The 27,719-nt window shown below is 34.3% G+C and overlaps 1 protein-coding gene across 3 annotated transcripts in view; it reads right to left on the bottom strand.

Annotated features, from left to right (window-relative positions):
• LOC125655866 (perlucin-like protein) overlaps nucleotides 1-7,480 on the bottom strand; it is a 50,203-nt gene extending 42,723 nt beyond the window's left edge. Inside the window, exons 1-2 of one of the 3 annotated variants that reach the window (XM_056145074.1) lie at nucleotides 7,240-7,480; nucleotides 6,502-6,570 (exon numbers count right to left, since the gene is read on the bottom strand). In XM_056145074.1, coding sequence (XP_056001049.1) covers nucleotides 6,502-6,570; nucleotides 7,240-7,399 — 229 coding nt within the window. In that variant the 5' untranslated portion in view covers nucleotides 7,400-7,480. The remainder of the gene's footprint in view (nucleotides 1-6,501; nucleotides 6,571-7,239) is intronic. The other 2 variants (XM_056145072.1, XM_056145073.1) reach the window with 2 other exon arrangements.
• Between the last annotated feature and the right edge of the window lie 20,239 nt (nucleotides 7,481-27,719).

Below are 27,719 nucleotides of genomic sequence, written 5' to 3' on the forward strand. Positions count from 1 at the left end.
GGGGATGGTACGGTATATGGTATAGGACAAACACCACCAAATGTTTTTCCATAGACTTCCATACAAATTCCAATCACTGTCAATTATTTATTAAGCCAATTTTCAAAAAATCAGTCACCATTCAGCAAAGTTCATCATCTCCCCTTCAAAATTCCACCAAAAAATATATGGCTTGCCGTTGCGTTTTTCCTTCAAATTTTGGCCTGTTTACAACTAGTGTAGATCCGCACTGAATGAAATTGTCCATCCAAATATCACCTCTCCACTCAGATCTTCCCTTATAACTTCTGTATCTTTCTACATATTCTGTTATGTTACCTGTCATTTTTATCACTTATCTTTCACTATTAAATTCCATCACAAACATTTTCTGTTAATGACCAATCAGATCTCCTGTCAACTTTTCTTCTCCGCACAACTTTGGGTGTCCACAATGGCAGCGCCCTGTAGCTAGGCAATTCTGGTGTTTTTCCTATATACCCACACTATTATTAATACACTGACAAAATTACCATTTCCTGTGAACATATTTTAACACCTGACGACATATGAAGGGTTGTGAATAGTGAATGTGAGCAACTGCATGTGAATGCACGGGCAATGGAAGTTGATGTAAATAGATACATGTAGTATGTGCATGTATATATATTTATACATGCACATACTATATATTTACATTAACTTACAGTGCCCGTGTGTGAATGAGTATTTCATAGTGTTCTTGTCTGCTTGTTGCAATAATATAGTCCCGTCCAATTTTATATGGATGTTTTTGTGCAAGGGTTATATGTATACAATTAAAATTGCATGGGGAAAAGTTTAGTAATGCAGAGCTCTAATATCCTTTATTATCTCTCATGTTTTTTAGACATTTATTCACAAACACATAGGCCTACACATAAGAGTTTATAATTACTATATATATTTAAAAATTAATGCCATGCCTTGGCTTTTAAGTACATTTTAAGAATCATGACAAACAACACTTTTTAAGATACAATTTTCTGTTTTATTGTTATATTCATGGAATAAAAATCCCATCCTGTGTTTTATTTGGGATATCTATTCCCATTCATGCTCAAATAGGATATTTACTGCCATTTAGTGTTCATTATGGGACATTTCCTCCTATGGGACATTGTATCCCATATTAAGTTTAAATATGGGAGTTAAAATCCTATGGGAGAAATTATATTTTTTCTCCCATAGGATTTTTGGTGGGAGTGAAAATCCCCCAAGTGGGATTTAAAATCCCTCCAAAATCCCATGGGATTTTTTGATTTCAGGTGAAATATCTTAAAAACTACAATAGGTACAAGTGTAAATGTTGGTGCATGTCTTGTGAACATAAAATCCCATCTTTTTTTGTAAAGGGTTTATTTGTATCCTTAATAAAAGGTTTGGCGAAACTCCGGACTTTTGTCGTGTCCAGAGTTAAATAGCGCACTGTTAACTGCTAAATTTTGGCCTTTTGTGTTTTTTCAACATTGTTAGGTTCAGGGGTTGTTTCCATGGAAAAGAACTCATTTACATATATAAAAATTGTCATTATTCAAACAGGAGAGACCTCCTTTCTATGATAAAATGATTTTCAGAAAATCTAATTACTTTCATCTCAGCATCATATCCCCTTAAAAATAGTGGCTCAATTTCATGTATGAAAAGTGATTCATACCTATGAAGTTGCAAATTTATAGGTTTACTTCCTACGCTTGTTCACTTTGATGCGTACTTTGTAAAAGTACCAATTTTGTAGCTATTTCGTACATTCTACTTTATGCTTATTGCTAGTACAGTAGTTGGCTTAAATTTCTTTTTTGATTTTGTTCATCATGGTAGTATTGATGGATTTCTTTTTTATATTAAGTTAACATGGTAGGTGGTAAAGTGCTGTTCATGAATATTATGTTTACTAAAATTAAAACTGTGCACGCAGTGTTTTTATACCGCATCTAAAGATTTCATTTTCTTATCAAACCATGACAAATGGTGGTACTTGCTTTGTATTTCACTCTGTGTGCTTATGTGTATTTGTATGCGTGTTTGCGCACTCATACTTGTCAGGTTGTATGTCACGCTATATTTAATCTAATAAATTTCATAAGATGTCTCATATAATTTACAGTTAATAATATATCTCATAAAATAATTAAGATATTTTAAACTATATAAGATATCTCATAAACTTTATAGGATATCTTGTATATCAAACAAGATATCTTATAAAGTTTATGAGATATCATATAAAAAGATAGAAGATATCTTAGAAATTTATCTTTGTAAGCTATCTTATAAAACATCTAATATATCTCATATGTTTTATAAGAAGATATCTCATAAATGAATTTTTATAAGATATCTCATCAACTTTATGAAATATCTTATAAAACATACGGGATATCAAATATGTTTTATAAGATATCTTATACATGTTATAAAAGTACATTCATATTGTTTTGGGTCAGAATTACCGAGTAGCAGAATTTACTAACAAAGGCAGTCAAACAAGTAATGACATTAATTTGCAATTATTGGAAGAAAAGTATAATGATAGCAAAGTACTAACTTACAATAGGTGACCAATAAACAATGCCCGTGCCGAGCTGAATCTGTATACAAAACAAATCACAAATCAGCTGATAATTTCCAACGAATTTCCTAAATCCTAGTCCCAGTTATAGAATAATCCAAAATAACTAAAGTGCTTGTCTAACCAGAGGTTATCATCGGCTAAATTCACATTGTATTCATAATCAGAATAAATTTTCTGGTACATTCTTGAAAGACCCAGTTCGTCATCTTTCTACTACATGATAAACATCGAACGCTAGAACAATCTAGGTCACATGTGTCATCCAAGTGCAAGTATTACACAACAATATGATACTTTATATAGTTTATACGATACCTTATAAGAAATCATTTATGAGACATCTTATAAAAATATAAGATATCTTGCGAAAATATGAGATATCCTATAAAATTTAAGAAATATCTTATAAAACTTATAAGATATCTTATATGTTTTAAAAGATATCTTATAAAATATATGACATATATTATAAATTTTCTTTTATAAGATACCTTAAAAAGGTTATAAAATATCTTATAAGAGTTAATGATATATCTTAAATCAAGAAAGTTAATAAGACATCTTATGAAGTTTTATCAGATATATTATATACATAATATCGTATAAAAAACATATCAAGATATTTTGTGTCTTTGATAAGATGTCTTATAAGGTTTATGATATATCTTCGAAGAGGAATAAATGTAAAACGGCGTACCATAAGGATGGTATGTAAGATTATTGTGTTGCTAAAATGTTGCAACTCGTGTGTTTGCAAAATATATTCCCATCAATTTTCATCCAGAAATGCCTAGATTTTTTGTTTGTTGGTTTTGTATCGTACTTGACTTGTGTCACATGTGAGTTTGTAATGCACAACAAATTTATTACTCATGAATGCACACACACATATGCACACATACATATATACACACATGCACGTATACGGACATGCATATACACATACACGTACGCACACACTCACACCGTCACCCAAATACACACAGACACGCACGAACGAACACATACATGTATACACAAGAACACACACACCCTTTTTCCAAACAAAAGCAAAGTTGGGGTTTGGGACAGGGCATGGGTGGCGACCATTCGTGCTCGGGTATGGCCTAAAATTGATGATCATTCGTGTCCACCCTCATAGCACATTCGGTCGCCGGCCGACGATACGTGCGGCATGTTTGGTCGCTGGCGACGAAACGTGCCGCACGATTGGTCGTCGGCGACTAAACGTGCCGCACGTATCGTCACCGGGCGACCGAACATGCCAAGGCGACCAAACGTGCCGTAACAGTGCCATTGTATTTACAATAATTAAACAATAATTACCAATAATTGGTAACGATCACGGAAGGGTGTCGAGTTTTCTGAATACTGTGTTTCAGTTACTATAATTCGTATGGAACATTGAATATCAAAACAAACACAAAAATGTGGGTGGCTTGGACGACCAACACAAATTAAATACCAGACAGATATAGGGCTCACGGGGGGTGTGACCGGTCAACAGGGGATGCTTATTCCTCCTAGGCACCTGATTCCACCTCTGGTGTGTCCAGGGGTTCGTGTTTGCCCAACTATCTATTTTGTATTGATTGTAGGAGTTATGAGATTGATCACTGTTCGTTATCTTCACCTTGCATGCTGATAGAGCAATATAAATCTATTTAAGATACATTTACTCTCTATCTCTCTCTCTCTCTCTCTCTCTCTCTCTCTCTCTCTCTCTCCCCAATCCCAGACACTCCTACAGTGTTGTTTATCCAAATTATTTATTTCCATAAGCATTAAATATATACCTAAATGATTAACCGATTTGCGAATCTACAACACTCTGACCAGTAAATCATACGGTATAAGGATGCATGCACAAGACAGGATAAACATTCTACTCTGATACTTCCCTGATTAATGATAGCTGATCGGCACGGGCTAAGTGTGTCGCGGTCTGCACTATAGTGTTTACTTTGGGAATACAAATGGGGTTTATCGTTTTGTTTCATAGATTATGCAAATAAAGAGAATTTGACTACTTAGAGTATTTTCGACAAGTGTACACGCACATCTGCGGCCCTTTACAGATATTACGAGTAGACCCAGGTAAATAGTCGTCCGCATTCGATTCGTTTTCATGGCGAGCATACAGGTCATGTGCATAAGTACAGTAGTATTTCTGTATTTGAATCTTGCTTGAAGTCTTCTTCTTCTTGTCGTTCGCCTCTACACTTGGATTTCTGCTTCCTCTACGAATCTGGTGGTCTTCTGTAAGTCCTCCACTGTTCCAAATAGTTGCTAATGGCCATATCCTTTGTCTCAATGCCTGATGGTTCTTGCATGTCTGTAGAATATGTGTTGTATCTTGTTCTGCCTCACCACAGGGACACATTGGGGATTGTACCACTTTCACCAATCTGTTCAGGTGTTTGTTTAGTTTATTGTGTCCTGTCCTCAGTCTGAATATGACGGTTTGTTCAGGTCTCGACAGATGGTGGTAACTGTCTTGATCTTTGGATTTTCTGTACAGAGATTTGATTATGGTTTTTGCTTGAAGTGAGTGTGAAGCGTAATGAAGCCCGTCCCTTATATACCATGCTAATCCCGATACATATAACAATAGAACTAATATGGCAGATAAGCAGAGAAATATGGCGGACACAGAGAATTCTACTATATTTATCAATTCCTGTCAGCTTTAAGTCCAGGACTTTTTTAAAGGCTTCTTTTTTTGCCCAGTCTAATTTGAGGTTGTCTTTGATTGCTGTTGTTCGAGTCGGTTATCGTCCCGGGTTGGTCGTCTGGGGACCGGTGTTGTTTATCCTGGGGATTGCTGTGGTTTGTGCTGACTAATCACTAAACCACTATGCGCTCAGTTGACGCTGTGAACGGGTTACTTTCGTTTTAACTTCTTGGAAAAGCGGTATTTTCTGAAAGCGCTTTGACTTTGCTTCGTAAAATGGGTATTTATACAATCAACTCAGATATTCGTCATTCATATAATAGAATGTAAAAATGAATTTGGTCAACATGCAAAGAATTTATGCATATTTTCCCTATATTATGTAGTCAACTCTAATCTGCGCTTTTTCTGCATGTGGCCTATTTTTGTGCTGAATCTTATGCGTTATGTAGTTTACATTTCATTTCAAAATACTTACATTCACTGAATCTTTTCTCTTATATTTCTTTTGAAATAACATTGTTCTCATTCAGTACAACAGTGTATCATTCTTGTTAACAATGTAGATTATTGATACTGCATGTCGGTTTTCGTGGTGTGTGATATTTGTTTATGTGATATATGTCTCTTGATAAAGACGTTGGTTGCGTAGACAATTTGAGTTTTAAATAACCAACAGTGTCGTTGCCTTTTCAAAGCTTTTATAGGCCTTGTATCCTCTTAGATCCGACACTTTAAGAGAGTAGGGTATTGTTGGGTTTTCGTGCTTATATATATATATATATATATATATATATATATAGTCATACATCCACTCACAAACTAGTGAAATTAAGAAGAAGGCATCCCAGCCCAATAGCGCCGGGAGGCTATGAAAACCGTGAAAATCTATACTTACTGGTTTTTGTTAGCTTTTCGCTTCAATAGCATGGCTGTAGCCATGTTTATACAAACTTAGGATGATATTTGGACAAGGGTTTTGCTGTCCTAAAGTTAGGATAAACTTACAGCAAGGTGTAAAATTAGGAAAGCTTTGGGAAACCGACTTAAGACTAAGACGTGTCCTAAGACATATTTAGGACACGTCTTAGTCGTGAACATGCCTGCTGATCGAGACTGACTTAATCAAAAGTCCCAGTTCATCAACGAATTAGAAAACTCCTAAATGACTGCACAGTATACTTCTGTCAATACAATTAAGCAAAAGCATTTTAGTACTCAAGATCACACTTACTCATCCATCTTTTCAACACTTGTATTTCCTTATTCAACTGAGTAACTTGGGTTTGCAGATTTTCTCCATCTTCAATTTCAAAATCATGAAAACATGTTTCAATTGTATTTCTAATACTTAATGATATCTTCAGTTGGATTAAAAAGAGAAAATTATTTATACCGAGCTCCAAATTAAATTTTGCGAGCAATAATTCCACCGCAATGATGCAATCATCAATTTGAATAATGATAGCAATGATTGATTTGATGCGCGTATTAATTCAATCATTCCACGCATTATCTAAATTTACCCGCAATAATTCGTATCAAATTAATTATTCCGCTCAATAATTCAAGTGTTCCGCGAATCGATTCATTTGGTCAGAGCAATAAGTGATTTGATGAGCGCATCAATTGTCTTATTGCACACAATAATTAATCATATCTTCAATTATTTGTGTTTATATTAATTTGGCGCCCCATCATTCATGTCCTCGTGTATTTTCAAAATTGATATCATTTATATATACATGTATAAATATATTGAGATAGATTTTACTTTCATTTCTGTCGAAATTCCCAACCGTTAAAATAGCAGCACTATATTCATCAGAATTCATATGTACATTGTTCACATTCATAAGGAAATGGCTATCATTTCCATTGATAGAGATATCGAAGGTAAAAACATTGGAAATGTAGATATATATATATAAGATATTGGAAGGTGGGAATACTTAATATTTTGTATACGAACCGCTCAGTGCTTTCCTCAGCATCTCCATCACTTCACATTCTTGGTTCTCCGAATGTCCATCATACAGCAACTGTAAATTCACAAGACCAACCAAAGCAAAACAAAGGACCAATCTGGAAATGTTGGAATTCATAGTGTCTTCAACAGCATGTATTAACATTTGCTATCAAGCTGTTCGCTGACGCAGACGGGATAATAGTTTCCTAAGAAAGGGGGATCAGAATGTGTTTTCCGGTGAATCACCAGATTAGCTATATCCGGTGTCACTATATCAATTGTTATTTTGATGATGTGTGCTCATCAAGTTTGCACAAGGAATTATCAAGGTCTTATGACTGGAACTGTGTTTTTCAGTTTCGTTTCAACGTCACAGATGAATTATATTGTTTTTACTATACGATTTCAAATCCGAAAACATTAATGATTGAGCATTACATATAACATTTTAAAAACGGTTGTATCTTGTGGTGAGTAGTTTTTAGAAAAAAGGAACCTGCCATAACATTTTATTATTCATAATACTTTCTGTAATAAAATTGCAACAAACATGCTATAAGTATCGTTTATTGCACAACAATACAGGTCCCCTTTCGGTCCACTGTCAAGTCGTCTCCGTAATATTCTGTGTGAATAGGTTTATACATAATGAAAATAAATCAATAAAAATAAATTAATAATAATAATAAAGGAAAATTAGAGAATTTGATAAGCTAATAGATATTACTGGAACGGTGACCAGTCTTCAAAATTTGAAATGCATACGATATTTTCGTCAGATACAAGTCTCACTTAAGAATTCTTAAAAAGTATAAGTAACATAAAAATTTTGTTTAAGAAGCAGACATTTTAAAAGTGGAAAAGAATTGCCAGGAACTGCTCAGAATGCAGGATTTTGCACCATTTATTGCAGAGCCCAGACCCCTGGCCTATTGGGAGAAACTTTTAAATCATTTTTTAAAAATCAAAATCATTTCTGAATATAGCGATAACAATGACTGGAAATGTGGTAACTTCAAAGGGGCCTAAGATACGATTTTAATTATCATAATTAAAAAAGTTCGGTTATACAATCTGTTTCGTATTTTAAAAAGTTCGGTTATACAATCTGTTTCGTTTCGTCGGTAGGTTTCGTTTCGTTTCGATGGGTTTCGTTTCGGTAGATTTTGTTTCGTTTCGATTTCATTTCGCACTTTATTTAGCATTGTAGAGAAAAATCCGGAAAATTGGCATTTAATCTCGTAAAACTCAGTTCACTGCCACGAAACTTAAGCTGGGTCTGTAGTGTAGCATATACCAAACTTAAGCCTCTAAATCAAAACAAGGTGAAAAATGTCCGAAAAACAAACATTGAAGAACGTTCAGAAATCGAGCTAAGTCTTGCAATATTTGTAAGAATATGTCAACCGTAACAAAACTAAAACAAATCTGTAACTACGCACCATATTTCAAATTCCTAAGTTAAAGCACAGTGGGAAAATTCCGGGAAACTGCTTTCAGCACTAAATTCCATATATCTCGTAAAAATTACTCAATTGTGACGAACCTGAAACTTGAGCAGTAAATCACATACGAAATTTCAGCATCCTAAATCAAAATGTGCGGAAAACTAAATGGGGTGGACCAACTGACAGACAAATGGACGGACAGACAGACAGCCAGACGAAGGGGAATCACATAGTACCCTTCGGTTTCACCGGTAGATGACGAATTACATGTACAAATGTAGCTAGAGTAGGTCCAATTGATAGTGCGCGTTAGATGAAGTTCTGTGTCATTAAAAGCACAGTCTGGAATTACAGTACTCGGTGTTATCGGGTCGGCTTAAGCCAGCATCTGTACATTGTAGACATTTACAGAATAATTCCAATATGTGTCTGATTAATAATATTATCTTATGCTCTTGCTAAGAATGAGAGTACCAAATCATAGGATGTTTAACCAGGAGGCTGTTTAAAATGAAGATCGAAATCTAGGTAAAATTTTTAGGTATTTCGTGATTGGCAAAAATTAAATTATCTGGAATTGAAAGAAGTATCACAACACTTTGAATCAATCGTGGGGATGCGAAATTATTGTACAAAATCAAGAAAATACAAGAAATTGCTGAGGGCTATATTTTCAATAAAGGGTTAATTTCACTGTGGATCTCTTTCTGATAAAAAGAAGTGCAAATATGACCTGCAAAAGCAATGAGATTCGATATATTTTTTGTGATTTTTACTAGCATTTGGAATAAACTTTCAAATATAAGTCGGCATTTGTCTAAAGTCGATATAGTGAATTAATGAGAGGGTCAAAGGTTTGAATTGAAGTATGTAGGGATTTCACACTAAGGGAATGTATTTTCTACATTGTACATTCAAGAGTGACAACTTCCGGACCAGGGACATGGTATATCTCTCTTCATATTAGACATAATAAAACCATTTCAATGCACACTTTGATCAACAATATCCAAGGACCGACAGGACTCACAAACAGACACGGGTCTCACTCTCGTTGACCCTATACACACATCTATTGACATTCAAGTTTGCAAATCGGGAAATTCATTGTGAATGATCTACATATGCATACTTCTACATATCTATATATGCATCTCGCTTACTGTTTGTGAATTATAATCGTTCTTACAAACATGTCTAAAATGTGGGATAATAAAATTGCGGAATTCACAAAATTGAATTCTTTAGAAAACTGAACATGAACGAAAATCATTAAGGGACTGAAACTAAAGAATTGGACAACTGAATACACATCTGCAAATTTTATCTTTGTATTGGATTGTATACGTGAAGAAACCAGGGTACCTGTAAAGTGCGAAACGAAATCGAAACGAAACAAAATCTACCGAAACGAAACGAAATCCACCGAAACGAAACGAAACCCACCGAAACGAAACGAAATCTACCGAAACGAAACGAAACAGACTGTATAACCGAACTCTTTTAATTATGATAATTGAAAATGGTATCTTAGGCCCCTGTGAAAGTTACCACATATAAATAAAATTTGCCTCCCCTTCGATTTAGAATTTCGGCTTGACTGATACAAAGTTTTAAAAGTTGGAAAGGGGGGAAGTCAGCACAAGGTACATATCGGAAGTTGATTAAATACCATGTGCAATTAGTTTCGGATCCATAAATTTCAGAACGGAGGGTTACAATTTCAAAGGTCTGGGGAAACACACTAAACGAGGAACGGGGTCGTCGACATTAAATCCGCCTTTGGTTATAGATACATTATTTGAAGAAGCTGGTGTCTGAGAAAGTTGAAAGCAGGAAGAGTTCTTAACCCTTTATTTTATCTCTAACTGCTGAGGTGTTGAGGTCCTAATTTCGGTTCAAGACATGATGATAAAACATGCGGTACCGAATCGTTATGACAATATTGAAACATACCTGGACGATTCAATTAAAACTAACAATAATTTCCATGCAGGTATGTTGGAACTTGTTCATTATTAAACCATTTTACGAAACACAGTGGTGTAAGTATATTTCCGTACTTTTCATCAGTTAGATGGTACTAATGTAACACTTATAAACCTAGTAGTCTATGTAATGACTCACAAACATGTATAGTCTATGTAATGACTCACAAACATGTATAGTCTATGTAATGACTCACAAACATGTATAGTCTATGTAATGACTCACAAACATGTATAGTCTATGTAATGACTCACAAACATGTATAATCTATATAATGACTCACAGACATGTATATAGTCTATGTAATGACTCAAAAACATTTCTAGTATATGTAATGACTCACAGACATGTATAGTCTATGTAATGACTCACAAACATGTATAGTATATATAATGACTCACAGACATGTATATAGTCTATATAATGACTCACAAACATGTATAGTTTATATAATGACTCACAAACATGAATAGTCTATATAATAACTCACAAACATGTATAATATATATAATGACTCAAAACATGTATAATATATATAATGACTCACAAACATGTATAGTGTATGTAATGACTCACAAACATGTATAGTGTATGTAATGACTCACAAACATGTATAGTCTATGTAATGACTCACAAACATGTATAGTGTATGTAATGACTCACAAACGTGTATAGTCTATGTAATGACTCACAAACACGTATAGTCTATGTAATGACTCACAAACATGTATAGTATATATAATGACTCACAAACATGTATAGTGTATGTAATGACTCACAAACATGTATAGTGTATGTAATGACTCACAAACATGTATAGTATATATAATGACTCACAAACATGCTTAGTCTATGTAAAGACTCACAAACATGTATAGTCTATGTAATGACTCACAAACATGTATAGTCTATGTAATGACTCACAAACGTGTATAGTCTATGTAATGACTCACAAACACGTATAGTCTATGTAATGACTCACAAACACGTATAGTCTATGTAATGACTCACAAACATGTATAGTCTATGTAATGACTCACAAACGTGTATAGTCTATGTAATGACTCACAAACACGTATAGTCTATGTAATGACTCACAAACATGTATAGTCTATGTAATGACTCACAAACATGTATAGTCTATATAATGACTCACAAACATGTATAGTGTATGTAATGACTCACAAACATGTATAGTATATATAATGACTCACAAACATGTATAATCTATGTAATGACTCACAAACATGTATAGTCTATATAATGACTCACAAACATGTATATTCAATGGTATTTGTTCAAAACAAAACATTAGTTAAAAATATCGACCGTATTTTTTTAAATCGTCTACCCTTCTCCGGAAATGACTGATTAAATGTTTTCCTCACAATGAACTGTTTCATAATATTGCTTCTCATTCCCTTTTGAATGTATATTAATCTTTGTCTAAACCATAATCAAAGGCGGATCCAGTCCCACCCCCCACCCCCCCCCCCCACCCCCCACCCCGTTTCGATATTACAAACGTCCACACAAGAGCAAAATATACGTATGTAGACGTTATATGTTCATTATCTAAATGAAAAAGAACCCACTCTCTTATTGGCACAATTTCGTTAGCTTCCGGGGGCTTCGCCCCCTGCACCTCCATCAGTGCAAAGCTTCAAGGCAACCCCAACCTTCTACTGCGCGCCCCGCCCCCCGTTATGAAATTCCTGGATCCGTCACTGATAATTACACACTTTCTAGGGCTTGCAACATCTGAGCAAGGTCTAAAACATACACTACGCCTATCTATAAACGACAACTAGAATTAAAATTGATTTATAATCTTCAAACGTATATTTTGTTTAGTTGTAATACTTGCGATATCAAAGGCAACAGAAATTAGCAACTTCCCCAAGTCCCGTATTATCAAAGACGTGTCTGTCTCACCACCATTGTCTTTTTAAGAATAAAACCACGTGTAAATGTATGGGTTTATTGTATGGAATATATTGGCCACAGTGGTCAGAAACAACAAACAACTGTGGGGTCGCCAAACAACAGGGCTCACGCCCAACAACAACATATTATGCGTCGTCCGAAAGGGCAAGTAACATACTGGGGCGATCTCAATCATGCTACCGACACATACAACACACAAGTATTCAACTCTTCATTATTTACATAAAATGAAATCAAACTGTCAAATCAACATTCAACCATCATCAACAGTCAACGTATATTTTCACAACCAACTTGAAGGTGACGATTTGGCCTCACACCGCTCATTGACGACCACTAAATTGATACCACTGTGACTATGTGAAATACATGGATACTATCAAGGATGCTGTGCCTGAAAAGATAAAAGGTTAGCAACAGAAAACCTGAACTCAAACGTTTTGAAAAAGGGGGTGTCTTGGGTGGGTATTTAAACATTTTTCTTCCCAAAATCTGACCGACCTATTTCGTTGGATGCTGAATGGAAAAGAAGGAAGTTGGGATGCGTAATTCCAGAGTGCACCCTTCATGCGTTATAATTCCGGAACAAAATTTCCGGATTGAAACATAACAGAGATGGGCTTACTATTATTATTATTATTATATATATATATATATATATATATATATATATATATATATAGTAAACCATACGTTGATCCGAATACTATGGTAAATAAAGCTTAGATAAAAACACAGACTAGTATTTACAGACAAGCTGAAATGTGTGTTATTATCTTACAGCCTGCAATACTTTGATAAAATATTTTATTTAATGCACACATTGATTTAAATTACGTATATCATCTGAATAATCATAAATATCAAGTCCTAACCTTCCAAAGGCTATACATCAAACAATGGTCCATTTGTTTATATCACTTCCTACTCCAAAGAAAGAAACAATTTCTTATTTATACAAAATTATTTTTGAATTCCTATGGAAATCTAGTGTAGATAAAGTTAAGAGGTCTGTGATATCGGGTGGTATCAAGATGGTTGATATAAGCAACTTTATTACATCATTGAAATGCTCTTGGATTAAAAGGCTTACTAGGTCCAACTGTCAGAAACCATGGATGAATTTTTTTTTTGCCATGTGTGGAAATGATATTTCAAAGAAATTATATGACTTTGGAGATAGTTTTATTGTGGAACAATTACTTGTTAAAAGCAATGTTTTTTTTGGAAGGATGTTTTTAATGCTTGGTTTTTTTATTTGAAGACTAGTCAAAATCTTCCAAATATTAAAAATAATTTTCATAATATTCCAGTGTGGTACAATTCTAATATTAAAATTGCGGGAAAACTTGTGTTTTATGAGAAATGGTATGAAAAGGGGATTAAAGTTGTTCAAGATTTTTTTGATACTGACTGTAACTTCCATACCGTAGAAAAAATTCAGTGTTTATACAATCTTCAAGAAGTATGTGTAATGAAATGCAATAGCATTATTACTGCAATTTCAAAATATTTAAAATGTCTGTCAATTGATAGACACTCAACCAAACAAAATGTTAATCCATGTATTTCTATATTTTTTGAACCAGTTTTATTGCATGAAAGATGTTCTAATATTATTTACAATATTTTAAATGCAAAAGAAGATATCCCAACTTCTATGGGCAAGTGGAAAACTGAACTATCTTCATATGGAATAGATGATATTTCAGTGCAAGATGTGTTTAAAATTTGTTTCAAAACATCTAGTGATTCTTCTGTTCAGTGGCTACAGTTTAGAATTTTACATAGAATTCTTCCTGCTGGTTATTATTTGAAAAGCATTAGTGTTAAAACAAATGATCTCTGTAGATTTTGTACAAGTAATATTGAAACAATAACACATATTTTTTACTTCTTGTAATAAGACCCAAACATTGTGGAGTGAGTTAAGTCTTCATATATATAGAAAAATTTCAGAAAGAATTGGTTTTAATGTGTCAAATATAATATTTGGTGAAATTCCACTGTCTTTAAATAATAAAGCTATAAACTTTATAATTCTATATGCTAAACAATACATATTTATTTGTTTAATGCAGAATAAAGAACCAAATCTTGTTGGATTACTATGTTACTTAAAGTTTAAATATCATGTAGAGAAATATGCTGCGATTCAAACATTTAAAATACATAACTTTGATAAAATATGGATGAAGTGGGAAATTATTTTTGCAATTGATTAATTCTTACTACATGTGCTTGTCATTATGTATTATTAAGGTCTTCCGTTCCAGACGGAAGACCTTATAGTGATTCTACTGTTTATTATTATTATTAAGGTCTTCCGTTACCAACGGAAGACCTTCTAGTGATTCTACTGTTTATTAAGGTCTTCCGTTTCCAACGGAAGACCTTCTAGTAATTCTACTGTTTATTATTAAGGTCTTCCGTTTCCAACAGAAGACCTTATAGTGATTCTACTGTTTATTAAGGCCAACGGAAGACCTTCTAGTGATTCTACTGTTTATTAAGGTCTTCCGTTCCAGACGGAAGACCTTATAGTGATTCTACTTTTTATTAAGGTCTTCCGTTTCCAACGGAAGACCTTCTAGTAATTCTACTGTTTATTAAGGTCTTCCGTCTCCTGCGGAAGACCTTACTATTATTGTTCGCGTTCTTCTTCTTCATTATTATTAAGGTCTTCCGTCTCCTGCGGAAGACCTTACTATTATTGTTCGCGTTCTTCTTCTTCATTATTATTATTATTATTATTTTCCTTGGTAGTACACGCGTTTTTCTCAGCCATTTCTCGATCGATTTTCACGAAATTTTCAGGAAAGATGTCTTTTGGTGACGAGACTTTGCTTGCAAAATTTCGTGCTTGACGTCACTTCCGGTCAGGAGTTATCTCTCTTTTAGTGACTTTTTGAAGGGCCTTGTTGTCCACACATCTCCTCCGTTAGTTTTGAAGCTAGAGTCTTGAAATTTCTATACAAGATAGAGTAAACATTTTAGAAGATTTGTGGGGGATTCGATTTTACCGGAGGCGATTTGCCTAAACGCTCGCCTGGACCTGAAAAAATGGATACCAAAATTTTTCGCCGATTTCGGCGATTTTTCACCTTTGATCTCCAATATCTTTTTTCTTGCAAATATTTTGTTAAGACATGTAGAACAAACGTTGTGCACATTTACAAGATCTTTTCGAAAATATCAAGATTTAGGGGCTAGCCCCTTAAATTAGGGATCTAGAAGGGCTCAAAGTCTAGATCAAATATCTCAAAAATCGTTAATATTTTGGTATAAGTCAAAGAACAAAAAATGTTCATCTCAACAATCCAAATCTATTCATATAAAAATTTAGGTCATATGTTACGTAATAAGGGATTTTAAGGGCCAAAACCATAATTTTTTTACCCCTTGTATCTCGAAAACGACAAATATTTTGAAAAGCAATAAAGAACAAAAGTTGTTCAGAATGATGATCTGAACAATATGCATATTTCGTTTTTACCCTATGTGGCCCCGTTAGGGAGCTACAGTTTGGCCCCTAAAAATTACTTCTAGAAATAACTCGAGAACGGTAAAGAATTTCTAAATACTTGTTGAACAAAAAATGTTTGAAATGTCATGACCTTTCTTACGATATCAAGCAAAAGGGGCTGACCCTTTCAATTAGGGGCCCAGAAGGGTCCAAAGGTTTATGAGAATATCTCAGAAACTATTAATATTTTGTAATAAGTCATTGAAGCGGAAATGTTCATCTAAACGAGCTTGTTCTTATCAAATCAAAAAGTAGGTCATATGTTACGTAATAAGGGATTTTAAGGGCCAAAATCATAAATAATTGACGCCTCATATCTTGAAAACGACAAATATTTTTTTTAAAAAGCATTATTGAAGAAAAGTTGTTCAGAATGATAATCTAAACAATATGTACATTTCGTTTTTTCCCTATGTGGCCCCGTTAGGGAGCTACAGTTTGGCCCCTAAATATTTCTTGTAGAGATAACTCGAGAACGGTAAAGAATTTCTAAATACTTGTTGAGCAAAAAATGTTTAAAATGACAAGGCCTTTCTTACGATATCAAGCAAAAGGGGCTGGCGAGAGTCGATTTTTGTCGATATCAGTCGATTTCAATAACTTTTTACTGGTAAATATTTTTTAAAGATATATAAAACAAAAATTGTTCACTTTATCAAGTCTATCGACTGGTATCCAATAATGGGCCCGTGGGCCTTATGGCTCGCCTAGAGAATCGATTTTTTGTCGATATCAATCGAACTCCATAACTTTTTACTGGTAAATATTTTGTTAGGACATATTGAACAAAAGTTGTTCAGTTTATCGAGATATATTGAACGGTATCAAGAAATGGGTCTGTGGGCCTCATGGCTCGCCTGTAGAGTCGATTTTTGTCGATATCAGTCGATTTCAAAAACTTGTAACTGGTAAATATTTTGTAAGGACATATTGTACAAAAGTTGTTCAGTTTATCGAGATCTATCGATTGATATCAAGAAATAGGCCTATGGTCCTAATGGCTCGCCTGTAGAGTCGATTTTTTGTCGATATCGGTCGATCTCAATAACTTTTTACAGGTAAATATTTTGTAAAGACATATAGAACTAAAGTTGTTGAGTCTATAGAGGGCTAACAAATGACATCAAGAAATAGGCCCGCGGGCCTTATGGCTCGCCTGGAGAGTCGAATTTCAAACGAATTTCACCGCAACTTTGCTTCAGAAGCTTATGATATGAAAAATTGATTATATCTAAAGTGTCTTAAAGTCGGAAACTAAATTGGGACTCATTTGTCTTTTTTTTTTTTTTTTTTTTTTAACTCCGAGTGCATCAACAAATCGGACGGAAGACCTACTCGTTGCTCGCAACGAGATCGTGTTTAGTTATTATTATGTTCCCCAAACGAAGTTTGGGAACATATTGGTTTTACTCTGTTTCTTATTATGTTCCCCAAACAAAGTTTGGGAACATATTCGTTTTACTCTGTTTCTTATTATTATTATTATTTTTCTTTCTTTCTTCTTGGGACTTTTTTGTCCACGAGTGTTCTCAGAAACTACTCAAGAGATCAATATGAAACCTTTTTAGGATGATAGTATAGCATATGTAGATGTGCGGAACGAATGTCATTTTGTCTGAAAATGCATGCATGTGCATGCACGTGCATTGGATTTTTTGTTTACAGACTTTGGAATCAGTCTAACTTTTTTATTTTTCAATGAAATCGTTTCCTATTTATATGGTAGGTATAACATGGGACCCTTAACTGTTTGTCATCGTCAAAATTTCAATTCTGCACGCGCATGCACGTGTGCTTCAATTTGATTGGATAATACAAAAGCGTTTATAACATTCATGCCAATTAAGGAAATTTAATGATATTTACAGGATAGGTAGACATGCCAAATATCTACAGATCGATGTAATAAAAATTGCAAACGCGCATGCGCACGCACGTGTATTGTCTTTTGAAGGTTCAATTCTTTCAATGACCATAACTTTTTGTTTTTTGTCGAAATCTTTTCAAACTTGTATTGTATATGTATCTTGATATTCTTAACAAAAGTGTATAGTCATAATTACCATCCGGCACGTGCATGCACGTTTGCTAAATTCTGATTGGACGATTTTCAAGTCGCCATAACTTTCTTGTAAATAATTGAAACAATATGAAATTTATACTGTAAGTATATCTATCAAATGCCTATTGAATGACATCAACATTGATGCTCAGTCATACTCACGTGCGCGTGTATGCACGTGCATATCTTTTCTTTCATTTTTCGGGTACTAAAATGGCTATAACTATTGAATTAAAAACTGAAATGAATTCAAATTTACCCTGAGGATCTATGATATGAATGTCTATGAAATGGTGTCAACAAATTTTCCATTATTAAAATCACGTGCGCTTGAATGCGCGTGCATTGTAATTTTTGACGTCTCAATTTAAGTATTGTTCTATAACATTTTGAGATTGCGCTGAATAGGTTTGAAAATTAGGTTGCAGGTATGTTTTGGGCCTCTCAATTTATTAATAGTCTCAAAATCACTTCCCTGCACGCGCATGCACGTGCGCTTAATTCTGATTGGACGATTTTGAAATCCCAATAACTTTCTTAAGAGTGAAGCAATCGATACCAAATTCATATATTAAGTATATTGTTCAAATGTCTATTGATTAGCATCAACAAAATTACTGTGTCGTACTCACGCGCCCTTGTATGCACGTGCATTGATTTCGGTCTTTGTAGTTTTGAGTTGCCGTTAATTTCTCGTTATTCATTGAACTGTTGTGAAACTTCTCTTGTACTCATATGGTAAGACTTCTAATGTATCGAGATGGTCGAATTATTTATATGCACGAACGTGCACGTGCAGAAAACTCTCAGATCTTTATAACTGATTTGAACTAGTATGAAATGGACTGAACGTTATAATATACTTATATATTCACATACTACACAGTTTGCAATGGTCAAAACAACTTGTACTGAAATAAATGTCACCACTTACTAAATGGGGGAATGTTTGGGGAACATCTGTAACGGTCCCCGTTACAATAAGTACTAGTTATGTTCCCCAAACGAAGTTTGGGAACATATTGGTTTTACTCTGTTTCTTATTATTATTATTATTCTTTCTTTCTTCTTGGGACTTTTTTGTCCACGAGTGTTCTCAGAAACTACTCAAGGGATCAATATGAAACCTTTTTAGGATGATAGTATAGCATATGTAGATGTGCGGAACGAATGTCATTTTGTCTGAAAATGCATGCATGTGCATGCACGTGCATTGGATTTTTTGTTTACCAACTTTGGAATCAGTCTAACTTTTTTATTTGTCAATGAAAACGTTTGCTATTTATATCGTAGGTATAACAAAGAACCCTTAACTGTTTGTCATCGTCAAAATTTCAATTCTGCACGCGCATGCACGTGTGCTTCAATTTGATTGGATAATACAAAACCGTTTATACCATTCATGCCAATCAAGGAAATTTAATGATATTTACAGGATAGGTAGACATGTCAAATATCTACAGATCGATGTAATAAAAATTGCAAACGCGCATGCGCACGCACGTGCAGTATCTTTTAAAGGTTCAATTGTTTCAATGACCATAACTTTTTTGTTTTTTGTATAAATCTTTTGAAACTTGTATTGTATATGTATCTTGATATTCTTAACAAAAGTGTAAAGTTATAATTACCATCCAGCACGTGCATGCACGTGTGCTAAATTGTGATTGGACGATTTTCAAATCGCCATAACTTTCTTATAAATGATGGAAACAATATGAAATTTATACTGTAAGTATATCTCTCAAATGTCTATTGAAAGACATCAACATTGATGCTGAATCATACTCACGTGCCCGTGTATGCACGTGCATAGCTTTTCTTTCATTTTTTGGGAACAAAAATGATCATAACTATTGAATTAAAAACTGAAATGAATTCAAATTTACCCTGAAGATCTATGATATGAATGTCTATGAAATGGTGTCAACAAATTTTCCATTATCAAAATCGCGTGCGCGTGAATGCGCGTGCATTGTAATTTTTGACGTCTAAATTTAAGTATTGGTCTATAACATTTTGAGATTGCAATGAATAGGTTTGAAAATTGGGTGGCAGGTATGTTTTGGGCCTCTCAATTTATTAATAGTCTCAAAATCACTTCCCTGCACGCGCATGCACGTGCGCTTAATTCTGATTGGACGATTTTGAAATCCCAATAACTTTCTTAAGAGTGAAGCGATCGATACCAAATTCATGTAGTAAGTATATTGTTCAAATGTCTATTGAATAGCATCAACAAAATTGCTGTGTGGTACTCACGCGCACGTGTATGCACGTGTATTGATTTCGGTCTTTGTAGTTTTGAGTTGCCGTTAATTTCTCGTTTTTCATTGAACAATTGTGAAACTTCTGTTGTACTCATATGGTAAGACTTCTAATGTATCGAGATGGTCGAATTATGTATGTGCACGTGCAGGAACGTACGTGCACGTGCAGAAAACTCTCAGATCTTTATAACTGATTTTTATTAGCATGAAATGGACTGAACGTTATAAAATAGTTATATATTCACATGTTTCACTTTTTGCAATGGTCAAAACCACTTGTACTGAAATAAATGACACCACTTGTTAAATGGGGGAATGTTTGGGGAACATCTGTAACGGTCCCCGTTACAATAAGTACTAGTTATTATTATTATTCTTTCTTTCTTCTTGGGACTTTTTTGTCCACGAGTGTTCTCAGAAACTACTCAAGGGATCAATATGAAACCTTTTTAGGATGATAGTATAGCATATGTAGATGTGCGGAACGAATGTCATTTTGTCTGAAAATGCATGCATGTGCATGCACGTGCATTGGATTTTTTGTTTACCAACTTTGGAACCAGTCTAACTTTTTTATTTTTCAATGAAATCGTTTCCTATTTATATCGTAGGTATAACATGGAATCGTTAACTGTTTGGCATCGTCAAAATTTCAATTCTGCACGCGCATGCACGTGTGCTTCAATTTGATTGGATAATACAAAACCGTTTATAATATTCATGGCAATCAAGGAAATTTAATAATATTTACAGGATAGGTAGACATGTCAAATATCTACAGATCGATGTAATAAAAATTGCAAACGCTCATGCGCACGCACGTGTATTGTCTTTTGAAGGTTCAATTTTTTCAATGACCATCATTTTTTTTTTTTTGTCAAAATCTTTTCAAACTTGTATTGTGAATGTATCTTGATATTCTTAACAAAAGTGTACAGTCATAATTACCATCCGGCACGTGCATGCACGTGTGCTTAATTCTGATTGGACGATTTTCAAATCGCCATAACTTTCTTATAAATGATGGAAACAATAGGAAATTTATACTGTAAGTATATCTATCAAATGTCTATTGAATTACATCAACATTGATGCTGAGTCATACTCACGTGCCCGTGTATGCACGTGCATAGCTTTTCTTTCATTTTTCGGGTACTAAAATGGTCATAACTATTGAATTAAAAACTGAAATGAATTCAAATTTACCCTGAGGATCTATGATATGAATGTCTGTGAAATGGTGTTTACAAATTTTCCATTATCAAAATGGCATGCGCGTGAATGCGCGTACATTGTAATTTTTTACATCTAAATTTGAGTATTGGTCTATAACATTTTGAGATTGCAATGAATAGATTTGAAAATTAGGTTGAAGGTATGTTTTGGGCCTCTCAATTTATTAATAGTCTCAAAATCACTTCCCTGCACGCGCATGCACGTGCGCTTAATTCTGATTGGACGATTTTGAAATCCCAATAACCTTCTCAAGAGTGAAGCGATCGATACCAAATTCATATAGTAAGTATATTGTTCAAATGTCTATTGATTAGCATCAACAAAATTGTTGTGTGGTACTCACGTGCACGTGTATGCACGTGCATTGATTTCGGTCTTTGTAGTTTTGAGTTGCCATTAATTTCTCGTTTTTCATTGAACAGTTGTGAAGTAAGTATATTGTTCAAATGTCTATTGAATAGCATAAACAAAATTGCTGTGTGGTACTCACGCGCACGTGTATGCACGTGCATTGATTTTGGTCTTTGTAGTTTTGAGTTGCCGTTAATTTCTCGTTTTTCATTGAACAGTTGTGAAACTTCTCTTGTACTCATATGGTAAGACTTGTGATGCATCGACATGATCAAATTACTTATCAGCACGTGCAGGAACGTACGTGCACGTGCACAAAATTCTCAGATCTTTATAACTGATTTGTATTAGCATGAAAGGGACTGAATGTTATAAGATACTTATATATTCACATGCTACACAGTTTACAATGGTCAAAACCACTTGTACTGAAATAAATGGCACCACTTCCTCAATGGGGGAATGTTTGGGGAACATGTGTAACGGTCCCCGTTACAATAAGTACTAGTTATGTTCCCCAAACGAAGTTTGGGAACATATTGGTTTTACTCTGTTTCTTATTATGTTCCCCAAACGAAGTTTGGGAACATATTGGTTTTACTCTGTTTCTTATTATTATTATGTTCCCCAAACAAAGTTTGGGAACATATTGGTTTTTCTCGGTTTCTTATTATTATTATTATTATTATTATTCTTTCTTTCTTCTTGGGACTTTTTTGTCCACGAGTGTTCTCAGAAACTACTCAAGAGATCAATATGAAACCTTTTTAGGATGATAGTATAGCATATGTAGATGTGCGGAACGAATGTCATTTTGCATGAAAATGCATGCATGTGCATGCACGTGCATTGGAGTTTTTGTTTACAAACTTTGGAATGAGTCTAACTTTTTTATTTTTCAATGAAATCGTTTCCTATTTATATGGTAGGTATAACTTGGGACCCTTAACTGTTTGGCATCGTCAAAATTTCAATTTTGCAGGCGCATGCACGTGTGCTTCAATTTGATTGGATAATACAAAACCGTTTATAACATTCATACCAATTAAGGAAATTTAATGATATTTACAGGATAGGTAGACATTCCAAATATCTACAGCTCGATGTAATAAAAATTGCAAACGCGCATGCGCACGCACGTGCATTGTCTTTTGAAGGTTCAATTCTTTTAATGACCATAACTTTTTTGTTTTTTGTCAAAATCTTTTCAAACTTGTCTTGTATATGTATCTTGATATTCTTAACAAAAGTGTACAATCATAATTACCATCCGGCACGTGCATGCGCGTGTGCTAAATTGTGATTGGACGATTTTCAAGTCGCCATAACTTTCTTATAAATGATGGAAACAATATGAAATTTATACTGTAAGTATATCTATCAAATGTCTATTGAATGACATCAACATTGATGCTGAGTCATACTCACGTGCCCGTGTATGCACGTGCACATCTTTTCTTTCATTTTTCGGGTACTAAAATGGTCATAACTATTGAATTAAAAACTGAAACGAATTCAAATTTACCCTGAGGATCTATGATATGAATGTCTATTAAATGGTGTCAACAAATTTTCCATTATCAAAATCGTGTGCGCGTGAATGCGCGTGCATTGTAATTTTTGACATCTAAATTTAAGTATTGGTCTATAACATTTTGAGATTGCAATGAATAGGTTTGAAAATTACGTTGTAGGTATGTTTTGGGCCTCTCAATTTACTAATAGTCTCAAAATCACTTCCCTGCACGCGCATGCACGTGCGCTTAATTTTGATTGGACGATTTTGAAATACCAATAACTCTCTTATGAGTGAAGCAATCGGTACCAAATTCATATAGTAAGTATATTATTCAAATGTCTATTGAATAGTATCAACAAAATTGTTGTGTGGTACTCACACGCACGTGTATGCACGTGCATTGATTTCGGTCTTTGTAGTTTCGAGTTGCCGTTGTTTTCTCGTTTTTCATTGAACAGTTGTAAAACTTCTCTTGTACTCATATAGTAAGACTTCTAATGTATTGAGATGGTCGAATTATTCATATGCACGTGCATGCACGTACGTGCACGTGCACAAAACTCTCAGATCTTTATACCTGATTTGAACTAGTATGAAATGGACTGAACGTTATAAGATAGTTATATATTCACATGTTTCACAGTTTGCAATGGTCAAAACCACTTGTACTGAAATAAATGACACCACTTGCTAAATGGGGGAATGTTTGGGGAACATCTGTAACGGTCCCCGTTACAATAAGTACTAGTTATTATTATTATTATTATTCTTTCTTTCTTCTTGGGACTTTTTTGTCCACGAGTGTTCTCAGAAACTGCTCAAGGGATCAATATGAAACCTTTTTAGGATGATAGTATAGCATATGTAGATGTGCGGAACGAATGTCATTTTGTCTGAAAATGCATGCATGTGCATGCACGTGCATTGGATTTTTTGTTTACAAACTTTAGAATGAGTCTAACTTTTTTTATTTTTCATTGAAATCGTTTGCTATTTATATCGTAGGTATAACAAGGGACTCTTAACTGTTTGGCATCGTCAAAATTTCAATTCTGCACGCGCATGCACGTGTGCTTCAATTTGATTGGATAATACAAAACCGTTTATATCATTCATGCCGATCAAGGAAATTTAATGATATTTACAGGATAGGTAGACATGTCAAATATCTACAGATCGATGTAATAAAATTTGCAAACGCTCATGCGCACGCACGTGCATTGTCTTTTGAAGGTTCAATTCTTTCAATGACCATAACTTTTTTGTTTTTTGTCAAAATCTTTTCAAACTTGTATTGTATATGTATCTTGATATTCTTAACAAAAGTGTATAGTCATAATTACCATCCGGCACGTGCATGCACGTGTGCTAAATTGTGATTGGACGATTTTGAAATCGCCATAACCTTCTTATAAATGATGGAAAAAATATGAAATTTATACTGTAGGTATATCTATCAAATGTCTATTGAATGACATCAACATTGATGCTGAGTCATACTCACGTGCCCGTGTATGCACGTGCATAGCTTTTCTTTCATTTTTCGGGTACTAAAATGGTCATAACTATTGAATTAGAAACTGAAATGAATTCAAATTTACCCTGAGGATCTATGATATGAATGTCTATGAAATGGTGTCAACAAATTTTCCATTATCAAAATCGTGTGCGCGTGAATGCGCGTGCATTGTAATTTTTGACGTCTAAATTTAAGTATTGGTCTATAGCATTTTGAGATTGCAATGAATAGGTTTGAAAATTAGGTTGCAGGTATGTTTTGGGCCTCTCAATTTATTAATAGTCTCAAAATCACTTCCCTGCACGCGCTTGCACGTGCACTTAATTCTGATTGGACGATTTTGAAATCCCCATAACTTTCTTATGAGGGAAGCAATCGATACCAAATTCATATAGTAAGTATATTGTTCAAATGTCTATTGAATAGCATCAACAAAATTGCTGTGTGGTACTCACGAGCACGTGTATGCACGTGCATTGATTTCGGTCTTTGTAGTTTTGAGTTGCCGTTAATTTCTCGTTTTTCATTGAACAGTTGTGAAACCTCCTTTGTACTCATATAGTAAGACTTCTAATGTATCGAGATGGTCGAAATATTTATATGCACGTGCATGCACGTACGTGCACGTGCACAAAACTCTCAGATCTTTATAACCGATTTGAACTAGTATGAAATGGACTGAACGTTATAAGATAGTTATAAATTCACATGCTACACAGTTTGCAATGGTCAAAACAACTTGTACTGAAATAAATGTCACCACTTACTAAATGGGGGAATGTTTGGGGAACATGTGTAACGGTCCCCGTTACAATAAGTACTAGTTATTATTATTATTAGGGTCTTCCGTCTTCAGCGGAAGACCCTTCTATTATTCTACTGTTGATTTTTCACTTTTCTTCTTATTATTATTATTAGGGTCTTCCGTCTTCAGTGGAAGACCCTTCTATTATTCTATTGTTGATTTTTCACTTTTCTTATTATTAGGGTCTTCCGTCTTCAGCGGAAGACCCTTCTATTATTCTATTGTTGATTTTTCACTTTTCTTATTATTATTATTCTTTTTTTTTTCTCCTTACCGATTTTTGTGCAGAAGATTTCTCGGAGATGGATGAATCAATTTGCTTCAAATTTTCAGGATTGATGCGTTGCCATTTGAAGTTTGTACCGCCGTTTCAATTTTTGACAAATCACTTCCGGTTGGAAGTTATCCCCCTTTTATCGATTTTCAGATGACCATTTTGTCCAGACAAAAACTCAAAAACGATAAAAGCTAGAGTGCTGAAATTTTCAGTGATGTTAGACGACATGTTGTAGTTGTGCACCTGGGTTTTAAAAATATCCGGAAGTGCCTAGTATGGAAGCTCGGTAGGGGTCGAAAATGGAGTTTAAAAAAGTGTCTCATTTTTCTCCACGTTTTAAATCATAACTTTTTACTCGTAAATATTTTGCTTAGACATATATAACAAAAGTTGTACAGTTTATTGAGATCTTTCGTGTCATATCAAGAAATGGGCCCATAGGCCTCATGGCTCGCCTGAATCATTGATTTTCTGTTACAATGATTAACTTTTTTCTCACGAAACTTTTGATAAGACATGTAAATAAAAGTTGTTCAGGTTTGCAAGATCTATCTAATGATATCAAAAACTAGGCCTCAGGGCGTCATGGCTCGCCTGAACAGTCGAATTTGTATCACAATTAATAACATTAATAACTTTTTTCTCGAGAAACTTTTGACAAAACATGTTGAACAAAAGTTGTTCAGTTTCGCAAGGGTTAACTAACGATGTTAACAAATAGGCCTGCGGGTCTCATGGCTCACCTGAACAGTTGGGTTATTGTTGCAATCTATAACATTTTTGTCAAGAAACTTTTAATAAGACATCTTGAACAAAAGTTGTTCAGTTTTGCAAGATCTTTCGAACAACATCATGAAAAAGGCCAACGGGCCTCATGGCTCGCCTGAACAGTTTGATCAGTGTCACAATTACTAACTTTTTTCTCGAGAATCTTTTGATAAGACATGTAGAACAAAAGTTGTTCAGTTTTGCAAGATCTTTCAAACAATATCAACAAAAAGGCCCACAGGCCTTATGACTCGCCTTAACAGTGATAAATGTCGCATAACGTTATACTCGTAAATATTTTGTTTAGACATATATAACAAAAGTTGTACAGTTTATTGAGATCTTTCGTGCCGTATCAAGAAATGGGCCCATGGGCCTCATGGCTTGCCTGAACCATTGAGTTTCTGTTACAATGATTAACTTTTTCCTCATGAAACTCTGATAAAACATGTAGAATAAAAGTTGTTCAGTTTTGCAAGATCTATCTAATGATATCAAAAAATAGGCCTGCGGGCGTCATGGCTCGCCTGAACAGTCGAATTTGTATCACAATTAATAACATTAATAACTTTTTTCTCGAGAAACTTTTGATAAGACATGTAGAACAAAAGTTGTTCAGATTCGCAAGCGTTACTAACGATGTTAAGAATAAGGCCTGCGGGTCTCATGGCTCACCTGAACAGTTGGGTTATTGTTGTAATCTATAACATTTTAGTCAAGAAACTTTTAATGAGACATCTAGAGCAAAAGTTGTTCAATTTTGCAA

Source organism: Ostrea edulis, chromosome 7 (assembly GCF_947568905.1).
Source record: "Ostrea edulis chromosome 7, xbOstEdul1.1, whole genome shotgun sequence".
NCBI classification, from domain to species: Eukaryota; Metazoa; Mollusca; class Bivalvia; order Ostreida; family Ostreidae; genus Ostrea; species Ostrea edulis.